General features: G+C 38.1%; 1 protein-coding gene across 1 annotated transcript in view; it reads left to right on the forward strand.

Annotated features, from left to right (window-relative positions):
• Nucleotides 1-24,878, forward strand: part of ryr2a (ryanodine receptor 2a (cardiac)) — a 375,294-nt gene that overhangs the window by 84,915 nt on the left and 265,501 nt on the right. Inside the window, 13 exon segments of the mRNA XM_030754826.1 lie at nt 585-659; nt 11,206-11,362; nt 12,305-12,469; nt 14,232-14,353; nt 15,176-15,359; nt 15,700-15,835; nt 16,121-16,216; nt 16,656-16,774; nt 17,779-17,912; nt 18,030-18,271; nt 19,958-20,150; nt 20,989-21,193; nt 21,375-21,479. Of these exon segments, the coding sequence (XP_030610686.1) occupies nt 585-659; nt 11,206-11,362; nt 12,305-12,469; nt 14,232-14,353; nt 15,176-15,359; nt 15,700-15,835; nt 16,121-16,216; nt 16,656-16,774; nt 17,779-17,912; nt 18,030-18,271; nt 19,958-20,150; nt 20,989-21,193; nt 21,375-21,479 (1,933 nt within the window).

Consider the following 24,878-nt stretch of genomic DNA (forward strand, 5'->3'; position numbering starts at 1 on the left):
TGAGGTCTTTAAGATAAGATGGAGCCTGATTATTCAAAACCTTGTATGTGAACACAAGGATTTTAAATTTAATTCTTGATTTAAGGAGAAATATGCTTTGTCTTTGTAGTCCCTGTCAGTAATCTCGCTGCAGCATTTTGAGTTAACTGAAGGCTTTTCAGGGAGTCACTGCAGCAACCTGATAATAATGAATTACAATAGTCCAGCTTAGACGTAATAAATGCATGACCAAACAAGCACAGGAGCAAAAACAGAAACTAAAAAAAAGACATACTCTTTTAAATTTCTCTGGTGAGGAACTTAGTATTGCCTACAGGGAGACAGTGTAGCAACTCCCATTACTGACTGAGCTCTTTCAGATGAATAAGACTATTAATAATTATAGTTTTAAGAAGTTCCCAAAGGAGACAGCCAAGGTGTTAAACAATGAGGCTTAAAGTGACTGTGTTTCCCTCCTGACTGACTGCTGGGGTTTCTTATTATGAGACTGCACGCTCAAGTTAAATACTTGCATACGTAAATCTCCTTCTTAATAAAACAGTACTCTTTGAAGTTTGGTGCAATTCTGTCATTTTTATCCCTAGGACCGTGCACTATGAGGGTGGAGCAGTGTCCAGTCATGCCAGATCCCTGTGGAGGTTGGAGACACTGCGAGTTGTGTGAGTATACACAACGCACACAGTCTCTGCATATACATGCATGCAGCAAACAAGTTTATTCAAAAATAAAAACACGCATATAATACATCTAAAACTGTGGAAACTGTGTTCCCGTTGGTTGAAGACAGACGAGAAGGAGAGGGGGAAGATGCATTCAGAGGCAGAGAAAGAGATGAGAGAGTGGTGATTGGAGTAGACTTCAATAGACATGTAGATGAAGTGAACAGAGGTGATGAGGAGCTGTTGGGCAGGTGTGTATTTATGTACAGGAATGTAGGAGTACAGATGTTCTGGATTTTATGAAAAAGAATGGAAATGGTTCTTATATACCACTTTTCTCTTCTACTTGAGCAGTCAAAGTACTTTATACAACATGTCTTATCTCTTGATCACATTGATTATACTAGATTATAATATTTTTATAATATTTCTATTTTCATTTAGAGAGTTTGATTTTCTGTTACATGGCACTGAACAGGAGTGGCCCTCCAATCTCATTGTACATCCTGTATAATGACAATAAAGGCATTCTATTCTATTCTATTCTATTCTATGTCTTCATTCACCCAGTGAAGAGAGTGTGTTGAGAAGATGGAAAGAGTACTCTGGGGAACTAATGAATGTAGAAAATAAGAGAGAGGGGGACAGATGGAGGACAGCGAATCTGGAACTTCAGAAGATTAATAAGGAGGAAGTGAGGACAGCTATGAAAACGATGAAGAGTGGAAAGGTGGTTGGTTCAGGTGACAAATCTGTAGAGAAAGCATATGATGAGGACAACAAGACAGTGGTGAGGTGTGCAGATATACAGGGATTTAACTGGCTCATCTTTGTTGAAAAGAAAAGAAAAGAAAAGAAAAGAAAAGAAAAGAAAAGAAAAGAAAAGAAAAGAAAAATAGCACTAATATTGATATATTGTTCTTACATATCCCAGATTCTAAGTAGGCAAAGAAAATTCAGCTTATGAATATGCTTGAGATTTAAATAATGTAGCTGCAACACCAAAGGTCACCAAAGAAGTTTGGTTGTCAACATGAAAACAATTTATATTTTGGAGACAAAGTTTTTTTTTTTTATAAAAATTAAAAAAATTTGGATGTCTGTCTCTCTTCTCTGTCTTTCTTGATATTTTATCTTAAAACGTTTTCCACAATGTTGAACTATTCCTTTTGCTATTGCTATTTCTTAGCACACGTTTCCACAATTTTTCAATTTTCCCAGAATGCTGGGGTCTATTCACACTGGCACAACTGAAGAGAATGAAACCATTATGTGGTTTATCTGGACCTGTGTATGTAAAATATCCTCACTGAGAAACATCTGTTGAACTCAAAAAAAAAAAAAAAAATCAACAGTCGTAGAAAAAACATGTCCTTAACAAGCTGAAGTCTTACTGGTCTTGCGTTTGCCTGTATGTGCTGGGAACATCACTTGAGTTGCTGAAGCAAATGATATCCTCCAGGCTTTTAATTTTTCTTCTGCAACATGTTTCACATTGTATTTAGATTTAACACAAAGCAGTTAAACATTTCAATTATCCTCAGTCTTTTTCTTTCCTGCTCAGTGTGTCAAATGTTTAGTTATGCTTTGGTATACTGTAGTATTAATGACATCTGCAATAAATGTAGCCTGTTTGTAGCTTTGGTAGCCAGTGAATTGGAGACCTGGCTCTGCACCCTTGAAAATCCTGTAGTTAGCCAGGCCCCTGTGGTCCTTGCAGATGAAGGTAGCTTTGGCACCGTTAGCTCTGAGGCAAACACTAGCCCGAGCCCCAGCAGATTGTACTGAACAACCATGAAATCAGACTGGTTGGGTGGCTGTGAGGAGGAAACGTGGCCTTAAACAGAAGCTCCCGGGACATCACCAACCTGTTTTTGTCTCTAATGAGTTTTCTCCACTTGGAGACACACCCACCGAGGAACAAACTCTGGTTATTGGTGACTCTGTTTTGAGAAATGTGAAGCTAGAGACACCAGGAACCACTGCTGATTGTCTTCTAGGGGCCAGAGCAGGCAACACATAAGGAAAATCTGAAACTGCTGGCAATGGATGAACATAAATTTCACAAAATAATAGCTCATGTACATTGTCAGCAAAACAAAGGAACTGATCGTGGACTTCAGCAGGAAGCAGCAGAGGGACTACCATCCACTTGTCATCAGTGGTGCTGAGGTGGAAAGAGTGGACACCTTCAAATACCTGGGAGTGACCATCTCACAGGACCTGTCCTGGACTCATCACATAAACATCACTGTGAAGAAGGCCAGACAGCGTCTCTACCTCCTCAGGCGGCTGAGAGACTTCAAGCTCCCACTCAAGGTGCTCAGGAACTTTTACACCTGCACCATCGAGAGCATCATGCGTGGGAGCATCACCACCTGGATGGGAAACTGCACCAAGCAGGACTTCATGGCCCTAAAAAGGGTGGTTCGTTCAGCTGAACGGACCATCAGAACCACCCTCCCCAACCTGCAGGACATTTACACCAAGCAGTGCAGGCTGAGGGCCATGAAGATCCTAAAACAGCCCAGCCACCCCGGACACTCTCTCTTCTCCCTGCTCCCATCAGGCCGGCGTTACCGCTGCCTGAGGGCTAAGACTGAAAGGTTGAAGAAGAGTTTTTACCCACAAGCCATCCGTCTGCTCAACTCTGAGCCCTAACTGGACCATTATTGCACAGTGTAAATATTATAATTTAAAAAGTGTGTATAGTGTATACTATATAGAGTATAGTGTATAGTGTGAATTACTTTTTTTTATTTTTATTCTTCTTATTTATATGTGTGTGTATATAAGGTTGCAGGTACAAAATACATTTCACTGTGCATTGTACTGTGTATAACTGTGCATGTGACAAATAAACACTATCTTATCTTATCTTATCTTATCTTATCTCTTATCTTGTATATAGTGTTATTATTATTAGTAGTATTAAGGTTAATATTGTTTGTTGATTTTATATATATTCTTTTCTAATAGTGTGAATTATTATATCTTTATTTATATTTATAATAACTGCGGCTGCTGTTACACCCAAATTTCCCCTCTGTGGGACAATAAAGGCTGTTTCTTCTTTCTTCTTCTTCTTCTCACATTGGCATTAATGACACCCACCACTTTAATCCCATTCTGGATCTTGTTCTGACACATGGCGCAGAAACTGAACATTTCCTGAAAACCCTCTTTTGTCTGATCATTTCTTAATAACATTTAAATGGAATACATTTCACTAAAGTAGATACCTTTCTGAAAGTGCTGCAACTAAGTTTAAGGGTATAATTCCTCCACTGTTATTTTCAATGCCATGTGCCAACACAGTGCACAGCAGCTTACATCCTTGTGTACAACTCTGGATGCTGTGGTCCCTCTAAAAAAGCTTCAAATCAGAAGTGCTTGACTCCCTGGTATAACTCACAAACACACACCTTGATGACCTGTAAGCCAGAAAGGAAATGGTATCTCGCTAATTTAGAAGATCTTCATTTAGCATGAAAAAGAGTTTGTTGTTCTATAAAATAGAACCCAGTAGAATTTTATGTTGTTGGATTCTAACAATTTAAACCATTTGGATGTAGGTTTGAATGGAATTACTGGGAAAAAAACATGGGGTGGGGTCTGGCTAGTGGTTTGGGGCTGGGTCAGCTGCATCCCTGGCTCTGCGCTGGTACCAGCTTGTCCATGTAAGGTTTGTGTGTGTGTATGAGTGTGCGACTTGAATATATGTGTGTATATGTGTACAGTTGGCCATGGGAGCTCTGTCTAGGGTCTCCCTCCTTCCTTCTCTGGGTTGTGCATGCAAATGTCATTGAGATGTGTGACCGCAGGTCTCCTGAACGCCAGGTGGGCTGTGGATAGCCTGGGTCCCCTGGGTCTCTGTGTGCGTGTGTGTACATAGGTCTGTTCCCTTATTTGTTCTGTTTTCTTCCCTCCTTTTCTCTCTCTCTCTCTCCCTCCTACTTCTCACTCTTTCCTTCCTGCCTGTCAGACCTGGCAGTCATATTTTGTGGACAGTAAACAAAATGAGTGAATAAATAAAAGAAATGACAAACATTAACAAGAGAAGCCTATAGAGAACCTAAAGAGTTCTTCTTGTAAAAGCATATATGTTTTGCACAACAATGCATTCAGATCATCATTCTGTTTGCAAAAACTGCCAGACATGATATGCTTTAAAAAAAAAAGAAAGAAAGAAAATTGAGAAAAAATAATTAATTTGGGGCAAAACTTTAATTTTTATGGTAGCTATTCAGGTAACGCTTTCTTTTAAGGCCCGTCTTAACTATCCTGTAAGTAAATTTTAGTTATGTGGAATTACACCGTAATTATTTTTAATTCTGCTGTAATTATTTTTACTATGGCTAAATTATATTTAATTCCGCTGTAATTATTTTTAATTCCATCGTAATTATTTTTCATTCAGCCGTAGTAAAAATAATTACGGTGGAATTAAAAATAATTACGGCGGAATTAAAAATAATTCAGCTGTAGTAAAAATAATTACGGTGTAGTTAAAAATAATTACGGCGGAATTAAAAATAATTCAGCCATAGTAAAGATAATTACGCCAGAATTAAAAATAATTACAGCAGAATTAAAAATAATTACGGCGGAATTAAAAAATAGTTACAGCGGAATTAAAAAATAATTCAGCCGTAGTAAAAATAATTACAGCGGAATTAAAAATAATTACGGCGGAATTAAAAATAATTACAGCGGAATTAAAAATAATTACGGCGGAATTAAAAATAATAACAGCGGAATTAAAAATAATTACGGCAGAATTAAAAATAATTACGGCGGAATTAAAAATAATTCAGCCATAGTAAAGATAATTACGCCAGAATTAAAAATAATTACAGCAGAATTAAAAATAATTACGGCGGAATTAAAAAATAGTTACAGCGGAATTAAAAATAATTTAGCCGTAGTAAAAATAATTACAGCGGAATTAAAAATAATTACAGCAGAATTAAAAATAATTACGGCGGAATTAAAAATAATTCAGCCATAGTAAAGATAATTACGCCAGAATTAAAAATAATTACAGCAGAATTAAAAATAATTACGGCGGAATTAAAAAATAGTTACAGCGGAATTAAAAATAATTCAGCCATAGTAAAGATAATTACGCCAGAATTAAAAATAATTACAGCAGAATTAAAAATAATTACGGCGGAATTAAAAAATAGTTACAGCGGAATTAAAAAATAATTCAGCCATAGTAAAAATAATTACAGCGGAATTAAAAATAATTACGGCGGAATTAAAAATAATTCAGCCATAGTAAAGATAATTACGCCAGAATTAAAAATAATTACAGCAGAATTAAAAATAATTACGGCGGAATTAAAAAATAGTTACAGCGGAATTAAAAATAATTCAGCCATAGTAAAGATAATTACGCCAGAATTAAAAATAATTACAGCAGAATTAAAAATAATTACGGCGGAATTAAAAAATAGTTACAGCGGAATTAAAAAATAATTCAGCCGTAGTAAAAATAATTACAGCGGAATTAAAAATAATTACGGCGGAATTAAAAATAATTACAGCGGAATTAAAAATAATTACGGCGGAATTAAAAATAATTCAGCCATAGTAAAGATAATTACGCCAGAATTAAAAATAATTACAGCAGAATTAAAAATAATTACGGCGGAATTAAAAAATATTTACAGCGGAATTAAAAATAATTCAGCCGTAGTAAAAATAATTACAGCGGAATTAAAAATAATTACAGCAGAATTAAAAATAATTACGGCGGAATTAAAAATAATTACAGCGGAATTAAAAATAATTACGGCGGAATTAAAAATAATAACAGCGGAATTAAAAATAATTACGGCGGAATTAAAAATAATTACGGCGGAATTAAAAAATAATTATGGCGGAATTAAAAATAATTACGGTGTAATTCCACATAACTAAAATTTACTTACAGGATAGTTATGGCCTAAGGGCGGGCCTTAAAAGAAAGTGTTACCGCTATTCATTCTAATAAGGAATTGGGAAGATTATTCCAGTGTTTCAAGTTGCTATTACTCTTATCCAAAAATGGAGTGAAGTTAAAGTGAACTAAATCTGATAATTTAGAGGAGACATTTATAGCTAGGTACTTTATATTGCCTGTTGGGAAAGAGATGTGTGTATCTTGGTTTGTGAAGAGCTGTGAAAAGGAAGGACGAGTTAAATCTGTCAAAGCCCTTTTCTGAATCTGTTGACATCACTGTTGCTTTTATTTTGTGATGCTGTGCTGCTGAGCCCACACTGTGAGAACACAGAGGGGATGACACACTGTCTGACAGATTATCTCAATTTCTGCACAGACATGGTCTCCCTCACCAAGACTATATAGTATTATCCTAATAACAAACCATGGGTAATGCAGGAAGTCAAAGTTGTTCTCAACAGGAAGAAGGCTGCCTTCAGGAGTAGGGACAGGGAGGCAATGAAAGCAGCACAGCAGGAGGTGAAATTATGTGTGGGAAGCAAAGGACAGCTGCACTTCAACCCATCTTCAACCTCAGTCTGCAACTTGGAAAAGTGCCCACCCTGTGGAAGACATCCTGCAGCATTCCAGTCCAGAAGAAGTACCGCCCTAGCGAGCTGAATAACATCCAACTGGTGGCACTTACCTCACATCTAATGAAGACGTTGGAGCGGCTCTTCCTCAGCCTCCTCAGATCCAAGATGAAACATGCCCAGGACTGTCTGCAGTCTGCATACTGGGCATGTGTCAGTGTGGAGGACGCCATCCTCTACCTACTACACTGAGCAGACACTCATCTAGAGAAGAGAAATGGCATGGTGAGGATCCTGTTTCTGGAAATTGATCTTCAGGATCTATTATTGTATTATTCAGAATAAATAATAACCTTTTATGTACCAAGATAGAGACTCAATTTTGTCTACTATTATAACAAGCTGAAAAGACCTCGGTACAATTAGAGTCTATGAGATAATTTTCTTCAGATTTTGGTAAATGGATTTCCTATAGGAGGAGGATGTCTGCTTTAAATTTGTGACATACTCCAGAGTTGTTTTTCTTTTTGACGGTGAATGAATACCAATATATATTCATTCTGAGAAACCAGAGTTAAGGGCAGCATAAGAAGAAATATGATTTTTGTCATGTATGTAAATACAGCATGAGATCTGGATGTGTGTCTGTGTAACCTATACATTATGAATATCTGCGAAAATGTTACTTGCATGTGGGGAGCTGTTGTGCATGTATAGTGGCTGTCATGTAGGAAAAATATGAGGTGCTGGGTTAGAGACATAAGAATGCTGATCAGGGATAAATGAAATCAAATAAATAACCAAAAGAAAGAGATGCAAGAAGACAATACAGATGGAGATGCTTCAGGGTGTATCTGTGTATGTGTGAAGGGAAGTGATGTGTGAGGTGTGGAATAAAGAGAGAAGAAATAAATGTGAGAAAAAGACAGAGGCAAGAGAAAGGGAGGAAAAAGAAAAGAATTCCTTTTCCAAGGAGAGAGTCATGAGCCTCTCTTTTTTTACTCAATGAGATTTGGTTTTAATTCATGATTATACGTTAAACAAAAGAATTTAAGGTTTTAATCATTCTCTTTGTATGCTCTTCCATTCAGAAGAGCCATGGAGTGGTAGTGGGATCCCAGAATGGCTGTCCATTGATATAAAGTTTATCAACAACAATGGAGGCTCACTTCCCCTTCTGTCTGTGTTGCCTTAGACTGGGATATAGTATTTTATGCCTATTATTAGGAGACTGGTCATTCATAACAAATTATGCTCCTTTTAATTCATGGTCTTTGCTTTAAACCAGTTCTTTCTGCTTAAAATGTTCAAATTTTGCAATGATGGGCTGTGGTCTGTTTCCTCCTCGGGCTCTGAGTTGGTGAACGCGTTGGAATGAGATGGTTCTGACAGTTTCTATCGGGATCTTCAAAGTGGATTGCATGAAGATTTTAATCAGTGTTTCTGGATTATCTGACATATTTTCAGGGATTCCTGAGAAAATTGAATTGTCTTGCATAGTTCTGGTTTGTATGCTGAGGACAGTTTCTTTCAAGGATTTATCTTCGATCTTTAGTTTCCGTCTGGACCATTATTGCTGACATGGAGGATCTGAGTTCGGCATTGTCCTTTTGGAGATTGGCTATCCACTCTGGATAGTGTTGTCACATAATAATAATAATAAATAATAATAATAATAATAACAATAATAATAATAATAATAATAATAATAATAATAATAATAATAATAATAATAATAAATTTTATTTATAAGCGCCTTTCATGACACCCAAGGACACTTTACAGGGGTGAAAACAAGACAAATCACAAAAAAGCACAAACAAGAAACTAAAATGACCAAATGAACTAAAGCGAGTATGCAATTTTGAACAGGTAAGTTTTGAGTTGTGATTTGAAGATATGAAGAGAGTGGGAGAGAGTTCCATAGCTGGGGAGCAGAGCAGGAGAAAGTTCTGTTCTCCATAGTACTGAGGTGAGCAGGGGGAACAGAAAGGTGGATGGTCTACTTAGGTCTTCTTCATCTTTTTAGAGTGCTTGCATTTGGTGCCATATGATGCTCATATACTCAAGCCAAACAGAAAACCCTGGGATTCTTGCCTTTTGTACTGATGTATCGACATACTTATTCCTTTCAAGGCATGTAGCTAGCCTTTCTGCAATAACGCTGGAAAATATTTTGCCCTCAACATTTAAGAGACTGATTGTGGAGGCAACTGGTTGATGTCCGATGTATCCTTCTTTTTTGGGATCAGTGTACTACCAGCTCTTTTCGTATTGTTTGTTTCTTCCAAACTATCCTTGTGACCTCCCAAAGATAGTGAAGAACACTAGATGTGTTCTTGCAGAATTTATATGGCACTCCATAAGGCCCAGGAACCGATGCTGCTCTTGCGCGACAAACTACTTTCTCCACTTCTTTCATGTTAGAGGGTCCATATCCAGGGAGAATTCAGGTGGTGGGATTGGTGGAATGTCATGCGGGATGACAAACTGTTCATGCCATCTCCCATCCTAGTTGACTTTTCTGAGATGTTCTTGCAGCTCCTGCTTTGATTTGTTCAGGGTTTCACTTTTCTCATTTGCAAAGAGGTCTTTAACGATTTTGCAGAGGATCTTTGTTTGTGTGTTACTTCACCTTGCCAGCCAGCTCTTGATGTCCATTTGGAATCTTGTGAAGGCGTAGAATACATTTTCATTGCTACGCAGATGATGCCCAGATTTATCTATCCATGAAGCCAGACGGCACACACCAATTAGTTATACTGCAGGAGACATATGATGGAAAATCCACTTTTTTTAGCCCTTAAATAAATTTTTTGGTGTAAAATTTAAATGTATTCACTCCTGGTGCTGTGTAGATATCTTTGTTTTCTTTTTGGGTCATATTTTTCAGTCTGTTCAGTTTTCTCTATTCCCTGTAACGTTTTCTTATCTGTTACATCACAGTATTTGCTGTGGAACTGCTAAACAAGCGTCATGGACTTCCAGCTTACCAATTTCATGAGTCCGCCATTTTTTTCTTGCAGTGATTTTGTAGTCCAAGTTCAGTTATGCTGAAGTTGCAAGCAGACAAGTCAAAATGTTTGGTTGTTGGATGTATTAACCCACACGGTTTCTTACATTGCCCACTGGCATCAGAGCCTCTTCAAAGAGCCTGTTTCTCTGCCAGTAGATAATAGCATGGCTGCTATCAAACTACGAAAATGGCTGAACGGGGTGGAGTGGAACGCTCTGTGACCTGGCGGGGGGGCGGGGCATGAAATGTCCCATTCACATTTAAAGAGACCGCACCAAAACAAGCTGCTCTAAGATGTGCCTCAGAAAAGGTGTAAAAGAGGGGTCTGTGAAGCTACAATAACGAGGAATTCAGACCAAAGCATTGCAGTTCTACTTTATATAGACCACAAGTGAATGATTTACATATGAAAAGAAAGGATTTAAAAGCATGATATGTGCCCGATAAAGACACATAACACCTGGATGACCTCTAATTTCCTGCTTCTAAATTCAGATAAAACTGGGGTCATTGTACAAAGATACTTACTCTGGATGATATTATATTGGCCTCCAGTAACAGTTTCTGGAATCTTAGAGTCATTTTTGAACAGAACATGTCCTTCAATGCACATATTATATAAATATATAGGACTGCTTTCTTGCATTTGCAAATTATCTTGGAACAGGAAGGGCCCATGCCCAAACTGTTCCCACAAAATTGGGAGCATAAAAATGACATGCATGCACACACACACATACACACACACACACACACACACACACACACACACACACACACACACACACACACACACACACACACACACACACACACTTATATATATTTAAATAATATATTTGAATAATATTTACAGTATGTGTTACATTTAATCATTTAATCTATGGTTAAGTGACTAAATATTATAACATAGCTTTAAAGGCACTAAAACCATTGGTGTTTTTCTTCAACATCCACTGTTAAACCAGGGAAGTTTCTTGAGTTTTGCATTTCTGTAAATGTGTCCAGGTGGAGTGGGAGTCATATTCGTTGGGGTCAGCCATTCAGACTGAGACATGTGACCACAGGAAAGTATCTGAGCATGATAGAAGACAAGTCTCTGCTTCTATTGGATAAAGAGAAAGCTGATGTCAAGTCTACAGCCTTCTGCTTCAGGTCTTCCAAGGTACAGTGTCAGTGATAATAACAACAGTGCTGTCAGTGAAGTAATCTACTGTATCATCACTTCATAATGAAGGGAAAATTTCTGGGTCTTGATAGGCCCACTTTTCTGAGTGCATTTCCTTGCTATAGTATTTCACAACAGAAGTATGATCCTGTCATGGTCCTGGGCTGTTGGCACAGTGTTTTTGTGTTTTCTGTGAGGTTCTGTTTTGTTGTATTTCTAGTTGTGTTTTCTTATATTTCCTTACAGTTTAGATCATCAGTTTTTTATTTTTTTGGTGTCCTGTTATTAGTTATTGTATTTCATTCTGTTTCCCTTCATTTTTGTCTTCCCTGTGTCTGTGTACCTATGTTTGTTTTGTCCCTGTGTCTTGACCCTTTTTGGTGTTTAGTTTCTCTTCCCATTGTTTCCTTGTGTTTGGTGTTTAGATTCCCTCTGTGTGCCAGTGTCTCTATGTGTCTAGTCTGCATGTTCTATGTTTAATTACTTCCTGTTTTATTGTGACAGTCTCGTGTTCCCTGTACTTAGTGTTTAGTTTTGCTGCCCCTCATCTCTGAAATTATGTTCAGCTGTGATCCCACCTGTTGTCACTTCCCTCATTAGCTCTTGTGTATTTATTGTCTACTTTTGTTTTTGTCCTTTGTCGCGTCCTTGTCAGTGTAGTCATCTGTGTAACCATGAATGTTGGCCTCCCTGCTGTGTGCTTTGTGTTTTTGTGTAGCTGGCTCCCGTCTTGTTTGTACTTTGAGTTCAATTAATAAAGCTTAAGTTAGATACAGTTTGTGCCTCGTGAGTCCTGCATTGGGGTCCTCTGCCTTGCCTGCCGCAGCAGATCGTGACAGACCCAGTATCCTTAAAGCGGTGTTCTGTGGTGCAGTTCTTTGACTATCATGTAACATTTAATTTGTATTTTCACTGGTTTCCTCTTTGTTTTTCCTTCAGGAAAAGCTGGACCCTAGTGTGAGGAAAGACATGGATGGGATGGGTACTCCTGACATTAAATATGGCGACTCTGTGTGTTACATTCAACATGTTGACACCTGTCTGTGGCTTACATACCAGACTGTTGATGCCAAGTGTGCACGCATGGGTGGAGTACAGAGAAAGGTACCATACTGAACCAAGCCATTTAATTACTTGTGTCTGTAAATATGGTCCATGTCCAGGTTGTGGCCTTTCTTAATCTTAGCAGTAACTTAAGAAGCATTCATACATTTCTTGCAAGTCAGAATGGGGTAAAGTTTTTTGTTTTTGTTTTGTTTATTTTTCAATGGAAAAACAATTTTTCCAGGACATTTAAAAGCAGAATCCTGGCAAAAATGACAAAACCATCCAAAAGGATCTTATGAGCTCTGGTTTGACCAACCCAATAGCATTCAGGACAGATAAGGAAAAAATTAAGGATTTACCTCAGCTACTTTGACTCTGCTGCTACTTTTAGATCACCCGGGCACCCACGATCAAGAAGTATTTTGACAATAACACAGTTTTCATAATTTTTTGCTTTTGTACATGACCACAGTCAATCAAACAAATCAAACATTTAAGATGTAACTGAAGTGTAGATTTAAGCTTTAATTTAATAAAAGTTACATTGTAATAAAAGTATTCGTGGGTCACTCTACCTTCAGTTTTCTCTTCAGTTACTGAAAACATGCTGTATTGTGTTGAGATCAGGTGATTGACTTGGCCAGTGAATAATATCTAATTTCTTTACCTTAAGAAATTCTTGGGTTGCTTTTGCAGTATGTGTTGGGCAATTATCCATTTACACTGCAAAATGCTGTATGAACAGTATTTGGCTGAATCTGAGCAGAGAGTATAGCCCTCTGTACTTCAGAAATCATCCTGCTACTTCTGTCAGTAGTCACATCATCACCAGTGACAGTCACATATGCAATCCCATAACATTGCCTCCACCATGTTTGACAGAGCTGAGATTCTGAGATCACCAAGGTGGAAGCTTTCCGCCCCTTGGCTACACCTAAAATTTCTGCCCATAAAAATTATGAACGGAATCTGTGGCATCGGCAATCAGCCACCATCCAAATCGCATTCCGCTTGGCCTGCTGGTATCCGTCAGCTGTCTCTGGAGTCCCACAGGCCAACCAGGCCCAATAGGATTTCTTCTTCAGCTTGATGGCTCCCTTCACCTCCGGTGACCATCATCTGGTTTGGGGATTATCACCACGATAGGCACCAACCACCTTGCAACCGCAGCTCTGAGCAGCAGCCCTAACAGTGGAGCTGCGGAACATGGTCCAATGTTGTCAAAGTTCTGCTGAAGGTGGGTGTTGAAGAACTCATGTACTGGGGCCTCTGCCAGGACTTCCCAGCCCACCCTCACTATACGTTTAGGTGCACCAGGTTTGTCGAGCATCCTCCGCCGCCACCTGATCCAACTCACCACCAGGTGGTGATCAGTGGACAGCTCAGCTCCTCTATTCATCCGAGTGTCCAGAACAAACGGCCGCAGATCTGATGATATAATTACAAAATTGATCATCAACCTGTGACTTAGGGTGTCCTGGTGCCACGTGCACCAATTTTACTTAAAATATGAGTATAATAAAACACGGGGGTTGAGAACTGGCAGTTTTAATAGAAAATGTCACTCTTAGTATTTTTTTATTAATATGTATTGTAAAAGGAAAAAGACACAAATGATACCATAAATATTGTTTTAAACAACACAAGGCAATTGTATATTAACTTGTGTTGTGTAACTAACACTTTAACATAAGCAGAGTTGCTGGAGTTAGGGAAGTTAAAACTAAAAGTCTGAGATTGGACATGAGCAATTTGAATATATTTCCAAAACTGGTGTTAAAGGAGGCTGAACCAGGAGAAATATTGTTTCTTATTTTAGGCAATCATGCACCACGAGGGGCACATGGATGATGGGCTAACACTGTCGCGTTCACAACACGAGGAAAGCCGCACTGCAAGGGTCATCCGCAGCACTGTGTTCCTGTTCAACCGTTTTATCAGGTGGTATCACACACACAAAAGCAAACTAACAGAGATGTAGGTTGAATAAAACAACAGCAGCTACAAAGCTACCAGATGAGGTAAAATTACACTGACAGGATGAACTTCAGAAACAGACAAACGTACACCAAAAAACCCCCCCCAAAAAAACAGCTAATTGGTGAAAGAGAAACACACATATCAGGAGTTAGGACGAGATGTTCGCATGTTGACGTACAATGCTAATTGATTTAGCCAAACAACTATAGTCAAGACATTTACTGGCTCTAATTGTTAAACTTAGACCTATACAGTAGTTCTACCAACTCATCCAGTTTACTTTTTTCCTGTGTAAAATATTTCACCTCTCTCTCCTGCACCATCCCTTCCTCACACAGCCAAGTTTTTTCCTTACAAAAACACTCAGTAGAAAAAAGTTCAGGAGACAAGATTGGCTCTGCAGATGTGCTCATATTACATTCTGCTTTAAAAATGAATTCAACAGTCAGAAATATTTTCCTGTTTTCTCTTGTTTGATAATGATTATAATGGTTCAGTGTAGCCGCAATTTCAAAACACAGTGAAGTCTGAGGCTGAGCTCGTGCCATTGCACGTACAGACACATCTAGTGTCCGTTATATGTGGAGATTTTGACATGAAACTATGTGCAGCTTGGCAAATTTGATTTCTTATGAAGAAAAATCACCTTGATTGATGATCCATCACCAATAACTTTGTCTGCCATCGATCCCTGACATTATCACCCTTTGGCACAGTCAATAATTGCAATTTCTTCTTCTCTGGTTTAAAGGATGATTGACATCCTCTATCTGTTTTCCCCAGGGGTCTGGACATACTAAGAAAAAAGGGAAGGAGCTCTACTTTGGATCTGCCAATAGACTCAGTTAGCCTTAGTTTGCAGGATCTAATTGGCTACTTCCAACCACCTGGAGATCACTTGGAACATGAAGACAAGCAGAACCGACTGAGAGCTCTGAAGAACCGTCAGAATCTCTTTCAGGAAGAGGTAGGCAGACAGATTTTGTTTTCCATTTTAAAGATTTAGTTTAATATATTTACATAGTGGCACAAACAGATTTTTTGTACAAGGTTTTGGAGTCAACTTCCAGTAGCCACTTGAGGAAATGCAGTTTTTTGGTACTCTGACATTTTTTTAATTCAGGTAGTAGCATGATTGTATCATCTAGAGCAATATCCATATCCACAGAATGAATGAATGAATTGTTTTCAATTTGTCTTCTGTTTCCTAATTTTTCTGACTGGATTCTGTTTATAGAGCAGCAGCATTGCAGACATTATCTCAATCCAGGTGAATAACGCAAAACCAACAACTTCTATGTCTTTAGGGGATGATCAGCCTGGTCTTGGAGTGTATTGATCGTCTTCACGTCTATAGTAGTGCAGCTCATTTCGCAGAGGCAGTTGGAAAGGAGGCTGGAGATGCCTGGAGCTCCATTCTCAACTCCCTCTACCAGCTCCTGGGTAAACAGTGTGCAGACAGATGCATAGGAAAGACGACATAGCCCCCATTGTAATTCCATTCATTTAAACCACACATTAGAGCTGATAAATTTTGATATTCAGGTTATTTAAAGAGATGACAAATGACTCTGATATTCATTAGTTAGTGATAGTGATGCAGCGATCTGCAAAGACACATGGGATCAGTAAGAACAGATGATTCTACAGTTTTCTGGGTTATTGATGCACTTCTTGATATCATGTCTCTTCTCTACTGTCCACTCCCTTTCCCATTCATCTTTCTAGCTGCACTCATCAGGGGGAACAGGAAGAACTGTGCCCAGTTCTCTGGTTCACTGGACTGGCTCATTAGCAGACTGGAGCGGCTGGAGGCTTGTTCTGGTAGGTTATTTATCTTTTACAAGGTGTAATATAAGATATGATTATATACAAGTCCACATTTAAAAAATATCTTTGTTACATACAAATGTATGCTACATGCAAAAATCAGTGTTCAGATGACATTTGTGTGGATTTAATCAACTCATAAAAGGCTTCTTCAACTAAATTAATCCAAAGCCAACTGTTCACCTGTCACAAGCATGACTGTGCCTTAAGTTTCCAAGTTTACATTGTTCACTAAAGCAGCAATATGATAGTGGGAAACATCGCACCACAAGTGAATGAAAGTGTCAAAAATTAGATTGTAATTCTGAGCAGAAGTGCTTTCTCAGAGTCTGATCATGGGTGTAGTGAAAGTTTCTATGACAGCAATGCTTAGCACTGTGGTTGTAGATTTGAATTATGTTATACGCAAGCTACAATTTATTTTTAATTATAGGTATATTGGAGGTGCTTCACTGTGTGCTGGTGGAGAGTCCTGAAGCACTTAACATAATCAAAGAGGGACATATCAAATCCATTATATCTCTGTTGGACAAACATGGTCGGAATCACAAGGTATGGGCGCCTACTTATCCACAAACATAAATTACAGTGCTAATGTTATCTATCTATCTATATCTAAAGTGTTGTGTTCAAAAATACTGCAAAAGTGCAATAAAGGAAAAAAAATGCTCGATAATAATTATTGCACATAAAAGCTAATTATCCCTGGTACACTTGCATACATTTTTTTACAGGTAGGTAGTCTGTTCTTTGGAGAACTTCCCATATGGGTTTAGAGTCTATCACTGCCTTCTGTTGATTGCAGGATTCTGTGGGGTCAGACCCTCTGTTGCAGGACTCCTGGTCCTTATTGTGTCTGACAATACTATAAGTTTTTATGTCTCTGCCTTGGTTTTGTCACATATTTTCATGCTGAAGAATCAATTCAGTACCAGTCAGATGCATCCCTGATGGTGGTGTATGACGGATAAAAATGTAAACATCAAAACACGGTGTTTAAAATTAACGTTACTAATTAATATTACTGTGTCTTTGTATAGCTACAGTATTAAAACAACAAGCCCATATTGTTTATGTCCCTCTCATGCCGAGAAAAAAAAAGTTCTGACTTATCAGGGCATGGACTCCATAGCCCTCTTCCCAGCAGATGCTTTTATTTCTGAATATTTTGACATAGGGCCTCCATCAAGCTGACTTGTTGTTCCAGTTTATCCTGCAGAAACTCCACATTTTGTACTCATTGTCATGTTTTAATCATGTATGAATAATTTCTGCAGTGTATCAGGGAGCATTCATCCATTAAGGGTGCATGTGAGTTGGTCTCCCATTGCTTCATAATCTAGTCCTAATGCTAATGTTCATTTTAGAAACTTTTAGTTGTAAATAGTTACAACACTGACACTCTTAGCCCTCTGTATTGTCTCTAGCCAACACTGACCTTTTCAGCAATTTGCTACATGGGTTACATGTAGTTCATTATGTATGGCACTGTTTACTTGTATGTTTTTCTATTTTAGAAACAATTACATCTTCTCTTGTTTTTAAATGCTGTTTAGGTTCTAGACGTGTTATGTTCATTGTGTGTGTGTCACGGGGTGGCAGTGCGCTCTAACCAGCACCTGATCTGTGATAACCTACTGCCAGGAAGAGATTTGTTACTGCAGACCCGCCTGATCAACCACGTAAGCAGGTATACACGCACAAATAGGACTACGATTGTAATGGTCAAACCATGGAATCTAATATAGTTATTAGAGTAACGGTATGCCGTATTTACCTAGTCAATGACATTCATTCACTCCAACAGCATGCGTCCTAACATCTTTCTGGGTGTCAGTGATGGCTCTGCCCAGTACAGGAAGTGGTACTACGAGTTGATTGTGGATGAGGTTTTGCCATTTGTCACAGCAGAGGCCACTCACCTGAGGGTGGGCTGGGGCAACACTAATGGCTATGCACCATACCCCAGTGGAGGTGAGGGGTGGGGAGGCAATGGGGTGGGTGATGACCTCTATTCCTATGGCTTCGATGGACTCCATCTTTGGTCAGGTGAGCTGTGCGTGTGTGTGTGTGTGTGTAGAAAGAGATGAAGTTATTATATTAACTAGTTATGAGTGATAATGAAAGTCTGTATAGCGCAAAATAATTTTTCTTATTGAAATGTTTGACTGTTGCATGCATTTTTTATTTAAAAACATATGATCAGAACAAAAACTAAGAACTCATTCAAATCTATAAAATTAGAATCAAGGTTTTCAGGGTAGATGTCAATAATTAGAACATCCTTAGTGGCAAGGGACTGAAAAACATCTCCAAATTACTGGAAATAAATCTTTCAAATGAAATTCAAATAAAAAGTAATCTACAAGAGGTGTACATTTCAAACTACTGATTTGGCTAGGACTGGCTGTCCTGGGAAATTTAGCCAAAACAGACTGTTTTATTAAAAAAAAAAAAAAAAAAAAAAAAAAGAAATAAAATAAAGAATCTTAAAGTTTCGTCACAGAATCTGCACGTAACTTTTGTCACTGTTTGAGTTAAAGAGCAAGTGTTTAGTGGCTCAGATTTGATGTCCATGGAAGGTGACCCGGGAAAAACCTTTGTTGTGTTAAAAGAAAATTATTTTGAAATGGCCAAAGTCAGAGTTGTTGGCAGTAACTGTAGACAAAAGCTGTGAACTGTGAAACATGGTGGTCATTTTTTTTTAGGTATGAGGTTGGTATGCTACCTCAAGGACTGGGCAGCTTATAGTCATTAATTCAGCTATGAATTTAGAATCATATCAAAGAGTGCTTCTGCATGACAGTATATGATAATGTAAGGCCATCTGTCTGATAGTCAAAGATAAACTAGAATGAGAACTTTCAATGGTATATTGATCTTAGGCACACTTCCAAATCCACCAACTAATGACTCAAAAATGAGAAATGGTGGGTTGTGGACCAGTGTAGTCAAAGCCTGTGAGTGATTTTTTTTTTTTTTTAATACCGCGGGATTTTAAATGGGAATTCATGCAATTCAAACTGGCACAAACAAATTGCAACTGGGTGCTGCTATAACTCATATACCCAAAGTCAGCCCCTTCTGCAGGAGCCTGCATTCAGGTCTGTTACAGATGATTTCCTGTGTGTCATTCAATCTCAGTCCCTCTCCCCACTTTCCTGTCTATCTTCTCCACTACTAATAAAAGCTTAAAAAATCAATGAAGAAGAAGAGAAAACAGCTTTTAAAGGAAAAAAATATCAAGTTTTGGCCAGAGACTGGAGTTATGCAAAATACCTGCAAGAAGTTATTTTGGTTGAATATGGCAAGCTTTTATGCAATGAAGTCAGCTCAGAAGTGCCAAAAACTGCACTTCTTCTAATGGCCACACTAGACAGGCTCCAATTGTAAGACAGTTCCTATAAACTTTCATGTTAAAGTATTCAGATAAACAACCATAAACCATCATGTTCAAAATACATGCATAAAATTGGAAAAAATACCAAAAATAATACATAAAAACACAACCAGAGATATACAGTATGATTTTTTTGAGCTTCTTTGTACATAGTAATAACTAAGGAAACACTCTGTAAACTTAAAACAAAAAACATAAAGAAATGGAAATATGTCCATGTATAAACTCTGATGTCATGTTCTACTCAAACAGTTAGAATTCAGATGTTTACATGCTCCAGAGTTCAAATCAAACTAAACTAAAGTCCTTACTGCACTTTGATCTGTCCTGTGCAGGCTGCATTGCACGGACTGTTAGCTCACCCAATCAGCATCTCCTGCGATCAGAGGATGTGGTGAGCTGCTGCCTGGACCTCAGTGTGCCCAGCATCTCCTTCAGGATCAATGGGCAGCCGGTTCAGGGCATGTTTGAGAACTTCAACTCTGATGGCCTTTTCTTCCCAGTGGCGAGCTTCTCTGCTGGGGTCAAGTCAGTATTTAACTGAAGATCACATGATAACAGAGTTATTGTCCGTTTTCTTCTTTGTGTACTGTAAGAATAAATCCAAAACAGCTTGCTTTATTTTTGTCTTTAAAATAGATTTGCACCTATGTGATGACTGTAAGCATTGCTTTCATGCACATCCTGATTTTGCATAATGGTTAGTGTACTAGAACTGGGTCACTATTGTTTATAGATTACAGTTGCTAACAGAATGAGCCAGATGCTAAAGATAAAACTGAAGGCAGAGAAACCCACAAACAAGCAGCAACTGAAGAGGCCTACAGTAAAGGCCTGGCAGAGCATCTCAAGGGAGAATCTAGGAATCCATGGGTTCTAGATTTAAGGGCATCACTCTGCAAAGAATTTTCATTCAAGTATTAAAAACAATCCTTATATTTTAAATTACGTTAGTTTGACTAAATACTTTTAAACACGTGAAAAGGAGGGACGATGCATAAAAATGACTGTAATTCAATAAGCTTATTTTTATTAAACCCCTTTAAAAGTCGAAAGTTTGTACTTCAATCATATTTTGCTTGTTTGACTTTAAAGTCATTGAGGTGTTGTCCAGAGGCAAAATTACAGAAACATCTTTCATTGTCCAAAAACTTATGGGCATAACAGTGTATTACTTGGTCAGCAATATGAAGACAAATAGTACAACTCATCAGTTTAGGCTGGTAGCAGCCTTGCTAACTCACACCTGTTTTGTAGCCATTTCTATATCATCATCATCACAAACATTTATTTTTCTATGGATACACATATTCAGTGTACTGATTCTCACTCACTGATTCCCTCTCTGTTATATGTTGCACTGCAGGGTGCGTTTCCTCCTCGGTGGGCGTCATGGGGAGTTCAAGTTCCTCCCTCCTCCAGGTTATGCTCCTTGCTACGAGGCTGTGTTGCCTAGGGAGAAGCTGAAATTGGAGGCCAGTCAGGATCAGACTGCCACCAGAGACCTGCTAGGACCCACCATCACTTTGAGCCAGGCAGCATTCACCCCCACTCCTGTAGACACCAGCCAGGTGCAATTACAGTCATGGATGCCTTCAAAAGTCACAAATGTCTTTCTCCTTTTTTTCCTCAATAATACACTTGATTACAGTTTTTAATGTTTTTCTGATGTCATTCAGAAAAGTTTTTTTTCTGTCAATCATAACCAATAATGGAATGTCAGACTGAGAGAACTGTTTGTTTTCTGTTTAGATTGTTTTGCCACCTCTCTTGGAGAGGATCAGGGAGAAACTTGCAGAAAACATCCATGAACTCTGGGTGATGAACAAGATAGAACTGGGGTGGACCTATGGTGTAGTGAGTACCAGACATACCTGTATATCATAATTGCAACAATATTGTTTAGACACACTTCTCAAATTGCACATTACAAAGTGCTTCACACTGGATCCACACACACAGTCCAATAAAACAGAACAGGCTGTATAAGTCTTGCCAAGATGCGATAAAGGAATGTTTAACCAAACACTGATTTCCAATCCCTTTCGGACATGCATCTCTTTTCTGTAATGCTGACACAAGTCAGAACTGAATGCTACACTGTATTGGCAAAATTATTTGCTTGTCTGCCTTCATACGCATATGAACTCGAGTGATGTCCCATTCCTAATCCATAGGGTTTAATATGATGTTGGCCCACAGCTATAACAGCTTCAGTTGTTCTGGGAGGGCTTTCCACAACGTTTAGGAGGGTGTTTATGAGAATTTTTGACCATTCTTCCAGAAACACAATTGTGAGGTCAAACACTGATGTTGGAAGAGAAGGCCTGGCTCACAGTTTCTGCTCTAATTCATCCCAAAGGTGTTCTATCGGGTTGAGGTCAGGACTGTGCAGGCCAGCCACATTTGCTCACACCAAACTTGCTCATTCATGTCTTTATGGACCTTGTGTTGTGCACTGGAGCGCAGTCATGCTGGAACAGGAAAAAGCCATCTCCAAACTGTTCCCACAAAGTTGTGAGTTGAAATTGTTTTGGTACGCTAAAGCTTTAAGACTTTTTTTCACTGGAACTAAGGGGCTGAGCCCAACTCCTGAAAAACAACCCCACACCACGATCCCTCTTTCACAAAACTGTACATTTGGCACAGTGCAGTCAGACAATTACTGTTCTCCTGGCAACTGATCTCTGTGCACTATGTGCCTCAGCACATACTTTGCCCCTGCTCTGTGACTTTACATGGTCTGTCACTTTGTGGTTGAGTTGCTGTTGTTTCTTATTGTTCCACTTTGGTATAATACCACCTACAGTTGACTATAGAATGTTTATTAGTGAGGAAATGTCATAACTGGACTTATTACACACTGTAAACCCAGATAAGTTGTAAGTTGAAACTAAGGTAAATCTTTGCCTTAAAGTACAGTGGACTATGTTCAATGTGCTTTTGGAATGGAATGAAAGATTTAAGTTGAATGTACTAATGTCAGAGTTTCAGTAAGTGAAGATACTTAGTTTAAGCAATCATTCACCACCCATTTTGTTAAGTAAGCACTACTCCATTACCACTTGAACTAAATTGTATGTTCTAATTGACCAAACTTATCTTTTATAGTTTGGACAAATTAAAATTGGCCTTTAATCAATCATCACATATATTTTTCCATCCAACCTCATCCCCTATCCTTTTTTTGGCGGGGCGGAGGAGCTTATGTCATCCCAGCTGACGTAAGGCAAGATGCTGGGTACACCCTGTACAGGTTGCTAGCCTGTTGCAAAGCTAACACAGAGAGACAGCCAATCATTCACACCTTTGGGCAATTTAGATGTGACCAATTAACCTAACCTCATTAACTGCATGTCTTCAGATCCACACAGACACGGGGAGAACATGCAAACTCTGCACAGCAAGAGGCCTGGGCGAAGGTGGAATTGAACCCAGATTATTAGATAGCCACTGTAGCTGTGAGGCAGCAGTGCTAACCACCACACCATGCCATGCCACCTGCCTGTAGCAAAGATATTTTTAACGATACTGAACTGTGTCTGTTTAAATTTATAAATAAACAAACATGATAAAACTCAGCCGTGCTGAACACTGGTACATTAACATTTACAAATAACATTTGGCCATGGACCAATAAAAAAACTGTACAAGTAGAGAACTCAAATATCTGTCATTTCGCAACATTACTTATTAATGCTGAGTAGACTGTACTTTTTGATGGTCTATCTTATTGTAATTATGTGTTTAAGTAATATAAACTCAGTTTATTTCAGTAGGAGCTGTTGATTGGACTTAAAAACACAATTACAATAAAAAAGGACATGAAACAGTTCAGCTTACTCAGCATTAACAAGTAATGTTCACATACTAAGCAATTTTAAGTAATATGAACTCAGTATTTTGATTGAAGCAGGTCTTGACTTTGATGCTACATCTGCAAAAAGAACACAAAGTTATTTGCCATTAGATTCTCACCAATGGGAAGTTACTGCAATTCTGCCATATCTGCATTTTCTTCTGCATGCTCTCACTGCAGGTACTGATTCAAGTAAAAAGAATCCAAAATTGCATAAAGAGATATCTAAACAAAATATTGTAAGATTCAAACATTAATTTAACACTGCTCAGATCTGTCACATGTAAAGGTTACTACATGTGACTGTCAGTGTTACCATTGCTCATACAGGCAGAACCAGAATGATTGTGGGGCTCCTGGTGTATTTAATCAACCTGGTAAAATCAGAAAATCTAAATATTTGGGGCACCACCTTCAAACTAAGGAAAATATATAAAACAATTAACTCTCACATGTTTAGCCACTGAATTGGGTATTTTAATCAATAATTAAATGATCAAAATTAATGGAAAATCTACATAAGTCATTAGTTTAATCAGTCTCTCATAATATATTAAACTATGAACATGGAACTCTGGTTAATAATTTAATTAATCCATTTAATCCTGAATTTTTCCCAAACAGAAAAATATCCCCATTATGTTTAGTTAGTAACCCTTTTGAAAGGGTAACATTTTTTTTTAATTGAATGGAAAAGTAGGTGAAAAAGTGAATCTTATGTACAGTCACATTTGTGACCAGTGAGATAAGGTGTATACTAAATTAACATATTTCTCCACTATGATGCTCCATGACAACCTCTTAAACTCAAAAATCAAAATGTTAATTAGACTACTGAGAGCAAAGAAAACAACAAAAAAATAAAATAAACAGTATAAATGCATTTCAATACTGAAACATAATTTTGGTGACAGGAGGAGGATGCTGCACAGGCTTGGCATGCCCAAATGTATAGCTGAAGGAGGAGTCCTATTGAGCTTCAATAGCTTGTGGGATTTGAGAGGCAGCAGTATGGAATTATGTTTAGGTCAAAAGTCACATGTGAGAAAAAACATATTATGCACAAATAATTTCATTCGCAATCTGGTGTTGTGCTAAAAAGTGACTGTCTGCCAAAAAGTGATTTCCGTTATTTCTCTGTGTTTTGTTTATGTGTTTATTACCTGTTCTCCAAGTATCTTTAGGCCTCTGCGTTATTGTATCTATTTTATAATCAATCCAGTACTTTTGGGCCACTTAAAATAACTTTATAGAACTGTGATGTTATATTTGTTGCAATTTCTGCTGCTGCCCTCTTGGTCAGATCTCTCTTTAAAAAGATATTTTTAATGTCAGTGACAGTTTTTACCCCAATAAAGAATTTATGAAAGTCACTTTCCCACAAAATGACTGCAGCT

Source organism: Archocentrus centrarchus, chromosome 19 (assembly GCF_007364275.1).
Source record: "Archocentrus centrarchus isolate MPI-CPG fArcCen1 chromosome 19, fArcCen1, whole genome shotgun sequence".
Lineage (NCBI taxonomy): Eukaryota > Metazoa > Chordata > Actinopteri > Cichliformes > Cichlidae > Archocentrus > Archocentrus centrarchus.